Source organism: Lampris incognitus, chromosome 6 (assembly GCF_029633865.1).
Source record: "Lampris incognitus isolate fLamInc1 chromosome 6, fLamInc1.hap2, whole genome shotgun sequence".
NCBI classification, from domain to species: Eukaryota; Metazoa; Chordata; class Actinopteri; order Lampriformes; family Lampridae; genus Lampris; species Lampris incognitus.
The window spans coordinates 68,205,361-68,224,387 of record NC_079216.1 but is presented as its reverse complement, the minus strand read 5'-3'; the positions used below and the strand labels follow the sequence as shown (position 1 = coordinate 68,224,387).

The 19,027-nt window shown below is 47.4% G+C and overlaps 1 protein-coding gene across 3 annotated transcripts; it reads left to right on the top strand.

Annotated features, from left to right (window-relative positions):
* Positions 1 to 757: 757 nt before the first annotated feature.
* Positions 758 to 18,187, top strand: LOC130114170 (uncharacterized). 3 transcript variants are annotated; one of them, XM_056281964.1, is made up of 20 exons: positions 758 to 893; positions 10,076 to 10,249; positions 10,360 to 10,460; positions 10,645 to 10,753; positions 10,899 to 11,015; positions 11,129 to 11,190; positions 11,587 to 11,739; positions 11,929 to 12,120; positions 12,248 to 12,349; positions 12,447 to 12,586; positions 13,004 to 13,187; positions 13,594 to 13,693; positions 14,013 to 14,146; positions 14,265 to 14,296; positions 14,410 to 14,522; positions 15,195 to 15,340; positions 15,415 to 15,509; positions 15,738 to 15,816; positions 15,925 to 16,033; positions 16,493 to 18,187. In XM_056281964.1, the coding sequence occupies exons 1-20, from the start codon at positions 824 to 826 to the stop codon at positions 16,564 to 16,566; spliced, it is 2,286 nt and encodes a 761-aa protein (XP_056137939.1). In that variant the 5' UTR covers positions 758 to 823; the 3' UTR covers positions 16,567 to 18,187. The 3 variants fall into 3 exon arrangements, with proteins under 3 accessions (XP_056137939.1, XP_056137938.1, XP_056137940.1); XM_056281963.1 differs by having other exon boundaries at positions 10,645 to 10,759; XM_056281965.1 differs by lacking the exon at positions 15,738 to 15,816 and having other exon boundaries at positions 10,645 to 10,759.
* The last annotated feature ends 840 nt before the right edge of the window (positions 18,188 to 19,027 follow it).

Genomic DNA, 19,027 nt, shown 5'->3' with positions numbered 1-19,027 from the left:
TGATTTGGTAGTTACTATAAGCAAGACAGAAATAAAGAGCATTATTAAACACAGACTGGAGGAAAGGTGGCAAAAGCAATGGGAGGAAGAGAGGAAAGGACGATGGTTTACACAGGTCAAAGGAAAGTGGGAGAAATGAGGTGTGCAGGCAGGAACAGGAGAGACGAGACAATCATTTCAAGACTCAGATTTGGACACACTGGACTAAACAGTACACTTTTCAAAACAGGCAAACACAATCCAGGCAGATGTGACTACTGTGGGCCAGAAGAAACAATAGAGCATGTTATAATATTGTCGGAAATATGATGCAGAAAGAAGGCGCCCGACTCAAAATCTCAGGAAAATAAAAGTACAATTTGATTTAGTAGATATTCTCCAGAAGAATTCAACTGAGTGTTATAAAACCTTGTTTCAGGTTCTTAGAGTAATTCATTTAATTAAGATTTGAAGGGTGTTTTTTTGGGGGGGTAGCGTAAGTAATAAATAAATTAAAATAAAATAAGTAAATAATAATAAATAAGTCCTGTTATGGCCTGGTGGCCTGTCCAGGGTGTCTCCTGCTGGGATAGGCGCCCGCATCCCCGCGACCCAGCGTAACTATTAGACGTTCTGATCCACACTCCATACCAGCTGGTGGCGGTAATGCACAAATTCGTTGTGTGCCAACCGCCAATAAACATGAAGAAGCAGAAGAAGAAGAAGAAATCCCCCCCCCCCCCCCAAGTTGGGAAGTAAAGCAGTTGGCGGCGGCAGCAGCAGCAGCAGCTCCAGCTCCGCTCGCGTCGCGTCCTGTGGAGGAGAGAAGCGGCTGATACCGGAGATGTCCCAGTCCGCCGCCCACACGGACCTAAACAACCGCCGAAGAAGACAGAAGGCCGTGGGTGGTCCAGGTGAGGCTGTGGACGAACCACGCCGTTCGACGGGAACCCTGGTTGGGTTCTTTAGCTTGTTGGGTTCTTTACCTTGTTGGGTTCTTTACCTTGTTAGATTCTTTAGCTTGTTTGGATTTTTAGCTCGTGTGGTTCTTTAGCTCGTGTGGTTCTTTAGCTCGTGTGGTTCTTTAGCTCGTGTGGTTCTTTAGCTCGTGTGGTTCTTTAGCTCGTGTGGTTCTTTTGGGTTTAATTTTACGTGTCGAGCTGACAGGGTTCTCGTGGAAGCGCGTGAACTGATCTCCTTAGCAGCAGGTGACGCGTTTATTTGACCCGCGCGTGACAAGCGCGAGAGTCACCCCCTTTGTGATTGACAACCGCTTTATAAAAAACTGCGATCAAATCCGACGTAGTCAAACCCCGACGAGCTCCGACACCCGGTCCGTCCTGGCCCACAGCCTCGCGGTGGTCTGTGGAACAGGTCTCCAAAGGGCTTGACTCGAGTGCAAGTGGACTCGGAACATATCCGTGAAGACGAGGCTTCGTCGGCTCGTGTCTTGAACCGAGGAGGCGTCTTGGAGGAGAGGCGACACGTCTTCACGGGTATGTACCAAGTCCACTTGCACTCCATTCAACGCCTCCGGGTAACCATGACGACCTGGAGGAACGAGAACATTCACAGACTCGGTGTGACAGACGCTGCCGTCCGCGAGTCGCCGTCGTTTGAGTAAACGCGTCCCCACAGCTGATCCGCACGTGAGGTTTACCAGTCGTTCCGGTCTACACTTTACACGTGCGCGTCTCGCAGACGCTTTTAGTCCACCAGGTTTACAGAAGAGTCCTCAGTTAGCGGGTCACTGTGTTTTAGTCCACCAGGTTCACAGAAGAGTCCTCAGTTAGCGGCTCACTGTGTTTTAGTCCACCAGGTTTACAGAAGAGTCCTCAGTTAGCGGGTCACTGTGTTTTAGTCCACCAGGTTTACAGAAGAGTCCTCAGTTAGCGGGTCACTGTGTTTTAGTCCACCAGGTTTACAGAAGAGTCCTCAGTTAGCGGGTCACTGTGTTTTAGTCCACCAGGTTTACAGAAGAGTCCTCAGTTAGCGGGTCTCTGTGTTTTAGTCCACCAGGTTTACAGAAGAGTCCTCAGTTAGCGGGTCTCTGTGTTTTAGTCCACCAGGTTTACAGAAGAGTCCTCAGTTGGCGGGTCACTGTGTTTTAGTCCACCAGGTTTACAGAAGAGTCCTCAGTTAGCGGGTCTCTGTGTTTTAGTCCACCAGGTTTACAGAAGAGTCCTCAGTTAGCGGGTCTCTGTGTTTTAGTCCACCAGGTTTACAGAAGAGTCCTCAGTTAGCGGGTCTCTGTGTTTTAGTCCACCAGGTTTACAGAAGAGTCCTCAGTTAGCGGGTCAATGTGTTTTAGTCCACCAGGTTTACAGAAGAGTCCTCAGTTAGCGGGTCAATGTGTTTTAGTCTACCAGGTTTACAGAAGAGTCCTCAGTTAGCGGGTCACTGTGTTTTAGTCCACCAGGTTTACAGAAGAGTCCTCAGTTAGCGGGTCACTGTGTTTTAGTCCACCGGGTTTACAGAAGAGTCCTCAGTTAGCGGGTCAATGTGTTTTAGTCCACCGGGTTTACAGAAGAGTCCTCAGTTAGCGGGTCACTGTGTTTTAGTCCACCGGGTTTACAGAAGAGTCCTCAGTTAGCGGGTCACTGTGTTTTAGTCCACCGGGTTTACAGAAGAGTCCTCAGTTAGCGGGTCTCTGTGTTTTAGTCCACCGGGTTTACAGAAGAGTCCTCAGTTAGCGGGTCACTGTGTTTTAGTCCACCGGGTTTACAGAAGAGTCCTCAGTTAGCGGGTCAATGTGTTTTAGTCCACCGGGTTTACAGAAGAGTCCTCAGTTAGCAGGTCACTGTGTTTTAGTCCACCGGGTTTACAGAAGAGTCCTCAGTTGGCGGGTCACTGTGTTTTAGTCCACCGGGTTTACAGAAGAGTCCTCAGTTAGCGGGTCACTGTGTTTTAGTCCACCAGGTTTACAGAAGAGTCCTCAGTTAGCGGGTCACTGTGTTTTAGTCCACCAGGTTTACAGAAGAGTCCTCAGTTAGCGGGTCACTGTGTTTTAGTCCACCAGGTTTACAGAAGAGTCCTCAGTTAGCGGGTCACTGTGTTTTAGTCCACCAGGTTTACAGAAGAGTCCTCAGTTAGCGGGTCTCTGTGTTTTAGTCCACCAGGTTTACAGAAGAGTCCTCAGTTAGCGGGTCTCTGTGTTTTAGTCCACCAGGTTTACAGAAGAGTCCTCAGTTGGCGGGTCACTGTGTTTTAGTCCACCAGGTTTACAGAAGAGTCCTCAGTTAGCGGGTCTCTGTGTTTTAGTCCACCAGGTTTACAGAAGAGTCCTCAGTTAGCGGGTCTCTGTGTTTTAGTCCACCAGGTTTACAGAAGAGTCCTCAGTTAGCGGGTCTCTGTGTTTTAGTCCACCAGGTTTACAGAAGAGTCCTCAGTTAGCGGGTCAATGTGTTTTAGTCCACCAGGTTTACAGAAGAGTCCTCAGTTAGCGGGTCAATGTGTTTTAGTCTACCAGGTTTACAGAAGAGTCCTCAGTTAGCGGGTCACTGTGTTTTAGTCCACCAGGTTTACAGAAGAGTCCTCAGTTAGCGGGTCACTGTGTTTTAGTCCACCGGGTTTACAGAAGAGTCCTCAGTTAGCGGGTCAATGTGTTTTAGTCCACCGGGTTTACAGAAGAGTCCTCAGTTAGCGGGTCACTGTGTTTTAGTCCACCGGGTTTACAGAAGAGTCCTCAGTTAGCGGGTCACTGTGTTTTAGTCCACCGGGTTTACAGAAGAGTCCTCAGTTAGCGGGTCTCTGTGTTTTAGTCCACCGGGTTTACAGAAGAGTCCTCAGTTAGCGGGTCACTGTGTTTTAGTCCACCGGGTTTACAGAAGAGTCCTCAGTTAGCGGGTCTCTGTGTTTTAGTCCACCGGGTTTACAGAAGAGTCCTCAGTTAGCGGGTCACTGTGTTTTAGTCCACCGGGTTTACAGAAGAGTCCTCAGTTAGCGGGTCAATGTGTTTTAGTCCACCGGGTTTACAGAAGAGTCCTCAGTTAGCGGGTCAATGTGTTTTAGTCCACCGGGTTTACAGAAGAGTCCTCAGTTAGCGGGTCAATGTGTTTTAGTCCACCAGGTTCACAGAAGAGTCCTCAGTTAGCGGCTCACTGTGTTTTAGTCCACCAGGTTTACAGAAGAGTCCTCAGTTAGCGGGTCACTGTGTTTTAGTCCACCAGGTTTACAGAAGAGTCCTCAGTTAGCGGGTCACTGTGTTTTAGTCCACCAGGTTTACAGAAGAGTCCTCAGTTAGCGGGTCACTGTGTTTTAGTCCACCAGGTTTACAGAAGAGTCCTCAGTTAGCGGGTCTCTGTGTTTTAGTCCACCAGGTTTACAGAAGAGTCCTCAGTTAGCGGGTCTCTGTGTTTTAGTCCACCAGGTTTACAGAAGAGTCCTCAGTTGGCGGGTCACTGTGTTTTAGTCCACCAGGTTTACAGAAGAGTCCTCAGTTAGCGGGTCTCTGTGTTTTAGTCCACCAGGTTTACAGAAGAGTCCTCAGTTAGCGGGTCTCTGTGTTTTAGTCCACCAGGTTTACAGAAGAGTCCTCAGTTAGCGGGTCTCTGTGTTTTAGTCCACCAGGTTTACAGAAGAGTCCTCAGTTAGCGGGTCAATGTGTTTTAGTCCACCAGGTTTACAGAAGAGTCCTCAGTTAGCGGGTCAATGTGTTTTAGTCTACCAGGTTTACAGAAGAGTCCTCAGTTAGCGGGTCACTGTGTTTTAGTCCACCAGGTTTACAGAAGAGTCCTCAGTTAGCGGGTCACTGTGTTTTAGTCCACCGGGTTTACAGAAGAGTCCTCAGTTAGCGGGTCAATGTGTTTTAGTCCACCGGGTTTACAGAAGAGTCCTCAGTTAGCGGGTCACTGTGTTTTAGTCCACCGGGTTTACAGAAGAGTCCTCAGTTAGCGGGTCACTGTGTTTTAGTCCACCGGGTTTACAGAAGAGTCCTCAGTTAGCGGGTCTCTGTGTTTTAGTCCACCGGGTTTACAGAAGAGTCCTCAGTTAGCGGGTCACTGTGTTTTAGTCCACCGGGTTTACAGAAGAGTCCTCAGTTAGCGGGTCAATGTGTTTTAGTCCACCGGGTTTACAGAAGAGTCCTCAGTTAGCAGGTCACTGTGTTTTAGTCCACCGGGTTTACAGAAGAGTCCTCAGTTGGCGGGTCACTGTGTTTTAGTCCACCGGGTTTACAGAAGAGTCCTCAGTTAGCGGGTCACTGTGTTTTAGTCCACCAGGTTTACAGAAGAGTCCTCAGTTAGCGGGTCACTGTGTTTTAGTCCACCAGGTTTACAGAAGAGTCCTCAGTTAGCGGGTCACTGTGTTTTAGTCCACCAGGTTTACAGAAGAGTCCTCAGTTAGCGGGTCACTGTGTTTTAGTCCACCAGGTTTACAGAAGAGTCCTCAGTTAGCGGGTCTCTGTGTTTTAGTCCACCAGGTTTACAGAAGAGTCCTCAGTTAGCGGGTCTCTGTGTTTTAGTCCACCAGGTTTACAGAAGAGTCCTCAGTTGGCGGGTCACTGTGTTTTAGTCCACCAGGTTTACAGAAGAGTCCTCAGTTAGCGGGTCTCTGTGTTTTAGTCCACCAGGTTTACAGAAGAGTCCTCAGTTAGCGGGTCTCTGTGTTTTAGTCCACCAGGTTTACAGAAGAGTCCTCAGTTAGCGGGTCTCTGTGTTTTAGTCCACCAGGTTTACAGAAGAGTCCTCAGTTAGCGGGTCAATGTGTTTTAGTCCACCAGGTTTACAGAAGAGTCCTCAGTTAGCGGGTCAATGTGTTTTAGTCTACCAGGTTTACAGAAGAGTCCTCAGTTAGCGGGTCACTGTGTTTTAGTCCACCAGGTTTACAGAAGAGTCCTCAGTTAGCGGGTCACTGTGTTTTAGTCCACCGGGTTTACAGAAGAGTCCTCAGTTAGCGGGTCAATGTGTTTTAGTCCACCGGGTTTACAGAAGAGTCCTCAGTTAGCGGGTCACTGTGTTTTAGTCCACCGGGTTTACAGAAGAGTCCTCAGTTAGCGGGTCACTGTGTTTTAGTCCACCGGGTTTACAGAAGAGTCCTCAGTTAGCGGGTCTCTGTGTTTTAGTCCACCGGGTTTACAGAAGAGTCCTCAGTTAGCGGGTCACTGTGTTTTAGTCCACCGGGTTTACAGAAGAGTCCTCAGTTAGCGGGTCTCTGTGTTTTAGTCCACCGGGTTTACAGAAGAGTCCTCAGTTAGCGGGTCACTGTGTTTTAGTCCACCGGGTTTACAGAAGAGTCCTCAGTTAGCGGGTCAATGTGTTTTAGTCCACCGGGTTTACAGAAGAGTCCTCAGTTAGCGGGTCAATGTGTTTTAGTCCACCGGGTTTACAGAAGAGTCCTCAGTTAGCGGGTCAATGTGTTTTAGTCCACCGGGTTTACAGAAGAGTCCTCAGTTAGCGGGTCACTGTGTTTTAGTCCACCGGGTTTACAGAAGAGTCCTCAGTTAGCGGGTCTCTGTGTTTTAGTCCACCGGGTTTACAGAAGAGTCCTCAGTTAGCGGGTCTCTGTGTTTTAGTCTACCGGGTTTACAGAAGAGTCCTCAGTTAGCGGGTCAATGTGTTTTAGTCCACCGGGTTTACAGAAGAGTCCTCAGTTAGCGGGTCACTGTGTTTTAGTCCACCGGGTTTACAGAAGAGTCCTCAGTTAGCGGGTCAATGTGTTTTAGTCCACCGGGTTTACAGAAGAGTCCTCAGTTAGCGGGTCACTGTGTTTTAGTCCACCGGGTTTACAGAAGAGTCCTCAGTTAGCGGGTCAATGTGTTTTAGTCCACCGGGTTTACAGAAGAGTCCTCAGTTAGCGGGTCACTGTGTTTTAGTCCACCGGGTTTACAGAAGAGTCCTCAGTTGGCGGGTCACTGTGTTTTAGTCCACCGGGTTTACAGAAGAGTCCTCAGTTAGCGGGTCTCTGTGTTTTAGTCCACCGGGTTTACAGAAGAGTCCTCAGTTAGCGGGTCTCTGTGTTTTAGTCCACCGGGTTTACAGAAGAGTCCTCAGTTAGCGGGTCACTGTGTTTTAGTCCACCGGGTTTACAGAAGAGTCCTCAGTTAGCGGGTCTCTGTGTTTTAGTCTACCGGGTTTACAGAAGAGTCCTCAGTTAGCGGGTCACTGTGTTTTAGTCCACCGGGTTTACAGAAGAGTCCTCAGTTGGCGGGTCACTGTGTTTTAGTCCACCGGGTTTACAGAAGAGTCCTCAGTTGGCGGGTCACTGTGTTTTAGTCCACCGGGTTTACAGAAGAGTCCTCAGTTAGCGGGTCTCTGTGTTTTAGTCCACCGGGTTTACAGAAGAGTCCTCAGTTAGCGGGTCACTGTGTTTTAGTCTACCGGGTTTACAGAAGAGTCCTCAGTTAGCGGGTCACTGTGTTTTAGTCCACCGGGTTTACAGAAGAGTCCTCAGTTAGCGGGTCACTGTGTTTTAGTCCACCAGGTTTACAGAAGAGTCCTCAGTTAGCGGGTCACTGTGTTTTAGTCCACCAGGTTTACGGAAGAGTCCTCAGTTAGCAGGTCACTGGGTTTTAGTCCACCAGGTTTAGGGAAGAGTCCTCAGTTAGTGGGTCAATGTGTGCATCAGCACACAGAAATGTTGGCGAATTGGATGGATCTATGATCATCCGGCCTTACAGGCACCTGTAGCCGAGGATCAGCAGCGCAGCAAGGGGGATTTGTTCCGTCACTGCGAGATTCGGCCAAGAGGTGGATTATTCCAGTTGATCTTTAGTCTCCACACCAATAAAACCAAGATTAAAGGCTTAGCTCATACCTCCGAACCGTGCTTGTTTAAAGTCACTCTTTTACCTCCGAAGGACTTTCGTGATGGCTGTGCCTACAGGGCTGATGATAATACTCCAGTCACAATTTAGAGGCCTACTTGGCTACTGTGAAAAATTGGATGTCACTTAACGTTGTGCTTTTAAATTCGGATAAAACCGAGATGACGCCAGTCACTCCGCCCTGGGGTGGCCTGGCGGCCTGTCCAGGGTGTCTCCCCGCCTGTCACCCAGGGACTGCTGGGATAGGCTCCAGCACCCCTGTGACCCTGAGAGCAGGATAAGTGGTTAGGATAATGGATGGATGGATGAATAGATCCAGAGGAGGCTGCAGAAGAGGAGTATGACCCTCCATCTCTCTGTGAGCGACTGCAGGAACAGAAAGACAAAAAGCAGAAGTTTGAGGAGCAGTTCAGATTCAGTGGGTTTGGTTTTGTTGCCATAGATTTCTGTTTTGCTGTGTTTTAGGAGAGTCAGCTATTCTTGATTTTGAAAGACTGCACAATTACTTCAACACTCACATTTTTACCAGTGGATCAGTTCGCACTGTACTGTGTTAAAAGCAACATTAGTTGAAAATATTTTCATTTCCCTCGTTGAAAAGATGACAAGAATTTTAAATTGTAGCGCTCACTTTCATTCACACTATACCTAGAACAACCAAAAGCTTACAAGAGCCTACAACAGAGGGTTCAAGTTTTCTGTCTCTGGTGAGCAAGCATTGCATTGATCCTATGGAAACCATTTCTACAGTGTACCGTTTTTCCTGGACTACAAGTTGCATTGGAATATAAGTCGCACTCAGGAAAAAAATATACAATGTTGTGAGGAAAAATACAAATATAATTCTCTTCGCTGTGTAAGTCGTATTTACATATGGTGGTACAGTATTTTTTATGATGGGTGTGTCCCCACCTGCCGCCCAGTGACTACTGGGATAGGCTCCAGCATCCCTGCAAAGCAGAGCAGGATAAGCTGTTCGGATAATGGATGGATGGTACCGTATTTTCAATTGAGTCACAAGATTAAACGGTGCCATATGGTGGCCTTAGTTAAAGTGCAGTGTTTTCGTCCTACAAAAATTACATTGTGCCCTGTGATGGCCTGGCGGCCTGTCCAGGGTGTCTCCCCGCCTGCCGCCCAGGGACTGCTGGGATAGGCTCCAGCATCCCACGACCCTGCGAGCAGGATAAGCCGTTCGGATAATGGATGGATGGATGGATAGTAATCTGGTAGTATCCCATTCAAGGGTGCCTGTTTGAATCTTAACTCGCACCCAAAAGAATTTCAATCGAATATGTTATTTAACCCACGGCATTTCATCTGCAGAGCAGTTTAGATTGCAATTTTAAGAGCTCTCGTGTGCTATTGAACGTTTCTGGTACCACAGTCCACGAGAAAACAACACAGGGATGGCTGGTGAAACTTCATAACACATTTGCTCAGTTGTGTCTTGGACATGTTGTACACTTAAAAAGGCGAACAAAGGGGGGAAAGACAGCATGCCTTACTCAGCCTGTCTGAGGGGAATGCTGCAGCTGTGTGCTGGGCTCATGATGGCAGGGATGCGTTTTGTCGTTACTTGTCAAAGTTCCTTTTAGAGACGTGCTGTGAAAAAGGAGTGATGAAGGACAACACTGCTATTTTTTTACCAAAGTGTAGTCATGCGTCTTTCCGGTCTTTTTTGTTGAACAAACCAATCTCTTGTTGTCTGACTGCTTGTGGTGGTAATCAGCAATTAGAAATAGCACGAGATCCCTGCCACCACATACAGCAGACGAGAGAGACTGGCATGTGACCAACACAGGATTAAGGAAAGGGAGAAAGGTCCAACTTTGTTCTTATCAATATTCTCACATTGGTTGTGTTGTCTAATCATTAACTGATGACATACACAATTCTGTTACATTAACCGTTTGACCAAGATATGAATCACAATCATAAGAAATGTTGCCCACACAAATTACTTCCGTAAATGAAATCCAGCCCCCAGGTCTACGGGCTGTGTCACGTTTTCAGCATGGCACAACAGCTGCTACAGATAGCTTCTTGGCATTTTTAACCCACAGAGCACCACCGGGGTTGGATATATTCTGCGATAACTTGAAATGTTAAAATGCACCAAGCCACTTGTAGCCTCTAATATCTCTTGGTTTGTAACTTAGGAAGGAGTCCTTTTTTTCTTCTCTGCTCTGGTTTCTGACCTGAACAACTTAAATGATGTCCTCCAACATACCACAGCAAAAAAGGTCGATCCTTTGGCTCACCACTCATGCGATTAAATTGAGTAGCAAGCTTATAAAAATCACTCTTGTTTGCTCTGATGTACTGCTGCAGATCCTCCATGGGACCAGGACCCCCTGACAGGTGACCCAGATGGACTACCCTGCGACCAACTGTGTGGAGGTCCTGGAGGAGGCCAACAATCTAATTTAGGGGGCACACACACTTGTTCACCACAACACTGTTTATGTCCACTCTGCACAACTAAATGTACATCCACACATGCATGTGAGTACAGGACTTGAACTCGCTTGTTTTCTGACGGTGTATTCTCAGGAGCAGTAAGAATGTGGGCTTTTTCCAACTGTCATGCATTGTTTGGTCTTCTGCTTTTAAAGGCCCTCATGCTTTTGATGATAGTTGGGAGGAGGTCCCCAGCAAGACCACCATCAGAGCAGAAAATGAAGTGGAAGCCAACAAGCTAGTCAACAATTACAGGGTATGACGCTGCAGGAGAGAGATTTGTCCCACATGTAAAGCGTGGCTCTAATCACTAGTAGTCAGATGAACTGCCAGCACCAGTTAGTCCTCGAAGAATTGTTTCAGTTGTTTGTGTGTCTGTAGGTGTGTTTACGTGTGTGTGTGTGTGTGTGTGTGTGTGTGTGTGTGTGTACGGGCATCAGTTTGGTTTCAGGAAGTGGAAGAGTCATGTGACAGAGCGTCCGTTTCACGACAGGTCAGATGTCGTAAAAGAGCTGTACTGTGAACTTAACGTCATCAAGCCACACACAGGTGCAGGTTTGGACTGAGCTGGTTTGGTGTCTGTTCAAGTGATGTGTGGTGGAAAACAGCCTCACTGGATCTATAAATACATTTTTGCCAGATGTCTGTAATGGCATACTGAAAACTTGTCTTTTACTTGTCTCACTGGTGTTAGGTCACCTGGTCACATGTGGAAATATATGGTATGTGTTGCTCTGCGGGTGGTGGATCTCTCTGATGTACATCCTGGTCAGCATACTAATGTTCATCACTATCATTGGGGCTCCATATGGTATGACAGCGTTGGTCGTCATCGTCAGGGCTGTATCATATTTATTATACTCGATGATTATGTCACAAAATATTACCATAACTGTTTTTCTATCGTCCTTTCTTTACTTTTAGGTAAGCTTTGCTGGCATTTGTCATGGTACTTCCTATGGCCATTTGGAAAGGCAATTCAGGAGGTATGGCTACGATTGGATGGGTTGAGGTCATGATTGCCTAGCTCCTTGCTTGGGCTGTTTGTTTTATTTATTTACTGAAATGAATAGAGGAGCAGTCAACATTGCCAATTTCCTCAGTGTGTGCCGGTTGTGAAAGCAGAAGTCCGCTTTATCTGTACATCAAAACACCCACCACAAGTCTGCAACACCAGTCACATTAATAACAGCCTGACAGTAAACCTCTGCCTAGCAACCTGCTGGCTATGGTGCCTCCTCATTCAAAATGGCTAACTGATGTCCACAACAACACGGCTAACCTTTGGAAATAGTTTGCTCTGTTAATGCTCCCATTTGTCCATGTTAGGAGTTAAAGGTGGTGTTTTTATCAACCACAAGATGTCTTTATCCTTTTCCTAGGTCAGCAGTTCAGTCGGGAGGTGCTGTGAGAGGTCCCCCCACTGTGAATGCCCCATAGAGAGGGTGGAGGATGCCTCGCCAATACTGTTGCCTTCACCCACAGAGGAACTGGTCCCACAGACACTAGCAGTATCTCTGCACACACCCTACTGGGTGAGTGTCTCCACCAAGATGTGGCTTAGGTTGAGCTTTTGGTATAGTTTCGCACAAAAATAACTGATGACATTCTTTTAATGTATGATCAGAGTAATATGAGGAATACAAGTTTTTGTACCCTAATGAGTATTAGAAGTTGAGTTATCAAGCAGGTTTCCTAAGTTGTGCACTCTGCTGGTTGTGTAGCACCGTTTCACCACCTACGTCTGGCTGCTTCTGGGTTATCCTCCTCTGGTTGTGGTCCACTCCCTAGCCTGCTTCATCTCCTGGATCCTGGTCTTCACCATCCCTGTGGCCAAGATGAACGCACGCACCCTGGCCACCATTCTCCTCATGGCTCCTGAAGATATCTGCATCTCCACCTGCTCCCAGAGGAAGGTGAGGGGGAGACGTGACACTTGACATAACGCTATAAAGCACGTGCAGTCCACTTATTCTCCTTTGTGTACAAACATTCTACCTTGGTTAGAGATATTCTCTAACTTTTGGCTGTTCTTCACTTCAGCACCAACATTTGGAGACTAAAGCAGTCCTGTGCTGTTACCATGCTGTGAACTGGTACTACTACAAGTACACTGTTGATGGGATCAATGTGTTTGCTGTTAATATCCTTTACCATAAAATGTGGCAAGAGTTTCTGTTGGTGTATGTGTGTGATCGTGAGCGATCAAGACTTGTTGATATCTTTGACCTCAATCTCAGATCTCCTCCCTCTCGTAATAGTTGCTATGGTGATTGGATATGTCGACAAAGGAAACCAGTACGCCAGCTCTGATGCCAAGTTCGCCATAGCAGTGTGTTCTTTCATCCCTTTGTCCTATTATATCGGTATGGGTATTGCGAGGTGAGTTCTCGTCCTCTGTCAAGCTCAAATCAAAGCGGCATATGACTTGAAAACTGCTCAAACAGCAAATAGATTCAAGAAAGGGAAACATTATGCCTACAATTCATGTGCACGACCTGACTGGGGACAAGAATGGCAGGGATAAAGTAAAGCCGACTACTAACTGACTCGCCATTCCCACCAAAACAGGCAGAAATATTGACATGAGACTGAAAAAAGACTTTGTCCTCTGGGCTTCTAGCTGACTTAGACCAAACAAAATCAAGGGAATCTACTGTGTATAACTTTATCCATTCAACACCTTCAGCTGTTCAGTAAACACACCTGCACAAAATTAACAGGTAACACACACGCACACACACACACTCAAAGAGAGAGAGTACACCTCGCTCATCACTTTCACCTGGTTCTCTGCAGTATCTCAGCCCAGAGTAACTTTGCTGTGGGTGCGGTGGTGAATGCCACCTTCGGCTCCATCACGGAGTTATGCTTCTATATCACTGCCCTGCTCAGAGGTCACCGGGCAGCTAACCCCTGTCTACAGGAGATTGTTAAGGCGGCACTGACGGGAACGCTCCTCGGGTGCATTCTCTTCATCCCAGTGAGTCATCCTGGTTTCACAACACACGGGGCTAATCTCTCAAAAAAGTCTCTGACCTTTGAAAATGCTGTCATCCTTCAAATTTAACTAACGAACAGGAAGCTCTGGACTTACCCACGCACACAGGCGATACCTGAACTTAGATTCGTGAGTCAGTAACCCCCCATAAAGCTTTGGATCAGTTCAACTTGAGCCAATCAGTGAGGCTCCATCGATGATCCTTTTCTTCAGCGTAGCTGTGAGAAGTTGTCACACTGAGTGGCCAAGTTGTTCCTACCAAGATAACATTAGGGCTTGGATAGAGTACAAGGAAAATCAGACAGACTGCAACAACACTGTACAAAACCTTGCACTAATACACAACATTTGCACAACCTGCAGAAGTGAGGATGTCTTTTGTCTGCAGGGTGTCTGTATGATCATCGGAGGACTGAGACACAGTGAGCAGAGGTTCAACAGCCGCTCCGCAGGGGTGAGCTCTTCTCTGCTCTTCATCTCCATAGGAGGCAAGTACCTCAAACCCAACATGCTCTGTGGGTTCTGACGCACAACCTGTTAACACTAATATTAACAATCATACTGAATAAGCGGGAAACTTGGCACCGTTTTACATGGTTGGAAATTTTTTTGTTTTTGTCTCAAAGGGTGTGTTGTCAAATCTTAGAATCTGGCTAGAAAACACCCAGTCAAGGCTGAATAGTGTTTGTTGCAACAGTACCAGTTGTTTAAAACTTTCCTTTCTTGTGCTGTGTAACTGTCTGTTTGCACGACCGTGACAAACTGCAAACTGTTTAAGCCTATTAATTTCCTGACTGTTGTTGCCAGGTGTGTTTGCGCCCACACTGTTCTCCAAGGCGTATGGGAACCTGGTGTGTGACGCTTGCACCAACTCCACGGGAGGAAATGGCACAAGCAACAGCAGCGGGCCATTTGTGTGTCACAACTGCCACTATGATGTGGTCAGTGATTTGACATTGCTGAGGCTTGTGAAACGAGCTGTTTCGTCACACGATCGTACACGAATGGAAACATAAAGAGACTGATGTGTGTCATGTGCTTCTCTCCTCTTACCAACAGAACAACAATGCATTGTTCCACAGCCACATTGAGTAAGTTGTCCATTCATGTGGTATCCATCTTGTGATATTCTCTATCAGTGAAATATGTAGTGTAATATTTGTTTTTTCCTCTTTTCACTCTTTGTATGTGTTCTTACACTTAGACCCCTCGTGTACACAGTATCGGTCCTTTTGCCGATTGCCTACCTCATAGGTCTGATCTTCACGCTGAAGACTCACTCCCACATTTATGACATCCATGTTGGAGAGGGACAGGGTACGAGACCACAAGTCCTTGATTGACACACTTTTCTTTTCATCTCTCTCTCTCTCTCTATTGTGCAATTTCCAGAAGTGAGATATCAATAGCTGCTAGAGCAGAGTAGTGTTCAAGAACACTACAGCTCTTAATACCCCTGATATTTTCTTGTGTTAATAAATCACCTGGGGCGTCTGAGTGGTGTAGCGGTCTATTCCATTGCCTACCAACATGGGACTCGCAAGTTCGAATCCCTGTGTTACCTCCGGCTTGGTTGGGTGTCCCTACAGACACAATTGGCTGTGTCTGCAGGTGGGAAGCCGGATGTGGGTATGTGTCCTGGTCGCTGCACTAGCGCCTCCTCTGGTTGGTCGGGGCGGTTATGGGGAGAGGGGGAACTGGGGGAATAGCGTGATCCTCCTACGCGCTGCGTCCCCCTGGTGAAACTCCTCACTGTCAGGTGAAAAGAAGCGGCTGGTGACTCCACATGTATGGGAAGAGGGATGTGGTAGTCTGCAGCCCTCCCTGGATCAGCAGAGGGGGTGGAGCAGAGACCGGGACGGCTCAGAGAGCAGGGTGACTGGCCAGGTACAATTGGAGTGAAAAGGGGGAAAAAAATCTTAAAAAAAAAAAAAAAAGAAGACGAAAAAAACACACATCACCGACATATCTCTTTGTCTGTCCCTGCAGTGGCAGGCCATCATGGAGCAGTAGTTCACTGGTCACGGTGGAGGTCTCTGGTCATTCTCATCATGGCTACTGTACTTATGTCGGCATGTGCTGACCTTGCCACTGAGCATATCCAGCCCATACTTAGCCTTCCCAACGTCTCTCAGGTAACGTCATGGTATGGGGAACTTAGAGCCACCATCCCCAGGGTCTGTCTTATTAACATCTCTGTTCTCTCCAGTATTTCATAGGAGTAACAGTTCTCGCGATGGTCCCTGAGATTCCAGAGATTGTCAATGGGATCCAGTTTGCCATCCAGAACAACATCAGTCTTAGGTAGGTTCAAACTTGGGGAGGCACTTTGGTTGAATTCTCTTACAGGTGCCATCAAATTGAGAATAAGAATCCCCTATACTACCAAGTGTAACTGATATAGTGAACTTGGCGTCACTGGAGGATGTTCCATTGATACGCAGCACAGAATTGGCAGACAAGAGGTTGGGTGAAACGCCAGGTGAAGGGCTTGTGCAGCAAAACACTAACTGTTTCAATTGGTCCTTTCAGCTTGGAGGTTGGAAGCTGTATTGCCGTGCAGGTCTGCATGCTACAGATTCCTATACTGGTCTTGTTTAATGCCTTCTATGTAAGACTCTTCCTATAAGTCATCACTAATCCATCAACAGAAATACACACTGCTGCCGTTTATAGTTTCCCCAAACCAAAGACTGCTTCTGCATTTCTGCACGTGTAGGATGTGGGCTTTGTGCTCCTCTTCAGCGATTTGCACCTGTGGGCCAGTATCTTCAGCGTGATCCTTGTCAACTACATCTTCATGGATGGCAAGTCAGACTATTTTCAGGGTAAGTAAGGATACAGGATAAGTGGGAACTAATTCTGTAGCTCCCTTTTTGAACAATGAGAGGCATATTTGCCAGGGGATATTGCATGTCCAGGACCAGGAAATGGTCTTGACTGACAGCTGTCCGAACGAGAGACTTGAAGAGGCTGGGATCAAGTAGACAAGAAATCTGTACATTCCCAAATGTGAAACAGTTGTGCTTGAAGCAAATATGAGATCAGCATGACCTCACACTAAAAGTCTTTCCAGACATCTAATTTTTAACCACTTGTGACCTCAAGCTACACTGCCCCCTTGTGTAAAAGCATATGAAAGAAAACTACCATGTATACCAGACTGAAGCCATCCTTGCACTGGGAAGCCATCTTTGAAGACTTGAGTTTTCATGTTTTGGTACCCCATCTGCCTTCATGTATGCATGTTCAGGGTTGTAAGCGTCACGTCTCTCGTTTCCCCGCAGGCACTGCGCTGGTGGTCGTCTACCTTATCCTGCTGGCTCTGTACTTCTTTGCACCGTCTCCCCTGGGCTGCTGACAGCGGACATGCCGATGGGAACAGCAACTTTTAATGTAACACTCTTTTTATCTACTGCACTCCTCCCGTAGACGTATTTTCTCCTGGACAACATAAGGACAAAGACGAAGGGGATCCATAAGTTTGCTATATTTGTTTCTTGAATCCTGTAGATACCGGTGACGCTGAACATGTGGGACTGGTTGTGTGTTTTCTGGCTGCACTGCTGTGATGACACAAACACGTGTCCAGCAGTGTTGTTTAAAGCAGGGCGTGTGTAAACCCCGGTGAAAAAAGGTGGTTAGGATTATATTCCACCGGGTGACATGAACTTACGACCTTTACCCAAGGTACCCGAGGAAGTAGTTTACGTTTACTAAATTTTAGGTACTTTTAGAGAGGTATATGAAGACTTGTGAATAAGCTAATGGAACTTTTTCATCTCCAGTTTGCTGGCTTGACAGTTTCTATGGAACAAGTGTAATGCTCAGGTAAAAACAGTAGTAGTCCACAGCTGAGGTCAAAACCTGCTGCCAGTGTTTTTATTCAGTCGTTGTTTATATTGGCAATACAAAACGACACAGTTCAGACATGGTTTCCTTTGAGGCGACGTTCCCTCTCTCCCGGTCTGTAAGCGACACCATGCAGACTGTCACTTGCATGTAGAACTGATCACCAAACTTTCATTAACAGAGAAGAAGTGATGCACACACCAGTTACAGCCCTTTAGCCATACACATTTATGAAACAAGACTTGAGTATGACCGGGCCGCCGCGACCCGTCCCGGCGAGGCAGCAACAACAGAGCTGTTGTAAAAACGTGTATTCTGGGAAGCTCCTCAACCAACTTGTACGCACTGTGTCTGACCGGAGAAATCGAACCCTCTGATGTGCTGAAACTTGAAGTTTGTGATAAAATACAAACCGGTTGAGATTTTCACTGTGTAAAGTAAAAATGGAATAAAGGAAAATGTTCTCTGTCGCCATTTTCGGAGGGAAAGGTGTGGACATCTGGCAACCAGTTGGCAGCAGTCAAACGGCAATGAATCTTCTCCGTTTGGCTTGTTCCCCGTTTGTCAGGGGGCGCCAAAGCGGATTTTACAAATGGCAATTAAAATATAGACAACAAAAGAAAAACAATAAAGAACCATACTTTTCAATTACAAACAGTGAGGCACACCAACGTCTTCACCACATCACCGGGCCTGAGTAACCGTTGACAACCGAGCCTGTGGTTGTCCCTGGAGCCGTACCAAGTCTGGTCACAGTGTTTAAGATCCTGAGTGTCCCTAATACATCACCGATACACAACCCAGCACACATCGTTAGGTAGCCGGAATTATGAAAAAGGCCCTGTCCACTCCTGTTCAATTCTCAAAGCACTAAAAACATGCAAGAAGCAGGGAAAAGCCGTGACTGGGTCATGGTGCAATGTCCAGCTTAACAGTGGAGTTTTTGCTCAGGGAAGAAAAACAAATGACCAAACAACCAAGCGGTGTGATGACGAGCAGCTGCTTGCCAACACGGAGACATGAGGGGCAGAGAGAGTTGGCCGCTGTTTAATTTTCAAGATTTGTGGATATGCAAACATTGAATGGCTCGTGTGCAGAGCATCAAGTATATCACATGTGGGCGGTCTGAAAACTAGTGCACACCAGATCGAAGAAATAAGAAAAATTCTGTGACGTGTCGAGAGAGGCAGAAGGCACCAGATGAAATGACTTTAAAAAAAATCTCCTTGGAGCGACGGGTGTAGTAAGTACACCGTGCAGCTACAGGTGTAAGTACACCATGGAACGACGGGTGTAAGTACACCGTGCAGCGACAGGTGTAAGTACACCGTGGAGCGACGGGTGTAAGTACACCGTGGAGCGACAGGTGTAAGTACACCGTGGAGCGACGGGTGTAAGTACACCGTGGAGCGACGGGTGTAAGTACACCGTGGAGCGACGGGTGTAAGTACACCGTGGAGCGACAGGTGTAAGTACACCGTGGAGCGACGGGTGTAAGTACACCGTGGAGCGACGGGTGTAAGTACACCGTGGAGCGACGGGTGTAAGTACACCGTGGAGCGACGGGTGTAAGTACACCGTGGAGCGACGGGTCTAAGTACACCGTGGAGCGACGGGTGTAAGTACACCGTGGAGCGACGGGTCTAAGTACACCGTGGAGCGACGGGTGTAAGTACACCGTGCAGCGACGGGTGTAAGTACACCGTGCAGCTACAGGTGTAAGTACACCGTGGAGCGACAGGTGTAAGTACACCGTGCAGCGACAGGTGTAAGTACACCGTGCAGCGACAGGTGTAAGTACACCGTGCAGCGACAGGTGTAAGTACACCGTGGAGCGACGGGTCTAAGTACACCGTGGAGCGACGGGTCTAAGTACACCGTGCAGCGACGGGTGTAAGTACACCGTGCAGCGACGGGTGTAAGTACACCGTGGAGCGACGGGTGTAAGTACACCGTGCAGCGACAGGTGT

Bases quoted from the DNA above. Each gene is read 5' to 3' on its own strand.
- LOC130114170 (XM_056281963.1), top strand. From the start codon at position 824: ATGTCCCAGTCCGCCGCCCACACGGACCTAAACAACCGCCGAAGAAGA. The intron at 10,250-10,359 runs GTGAGTACAGGA...CTGCTTTTAAAG, and splicing joins ATGTACATCCACACATGCAT to GCCCTCATGCTTTTGATGAT. The intron at 10,760-10,898 runs GTTTGGACTGAG...CACTGGTGTTAG, and splicing joins CAAGCCACACACAGGTGCAG to GTCACCTGGTCACATGTGGA.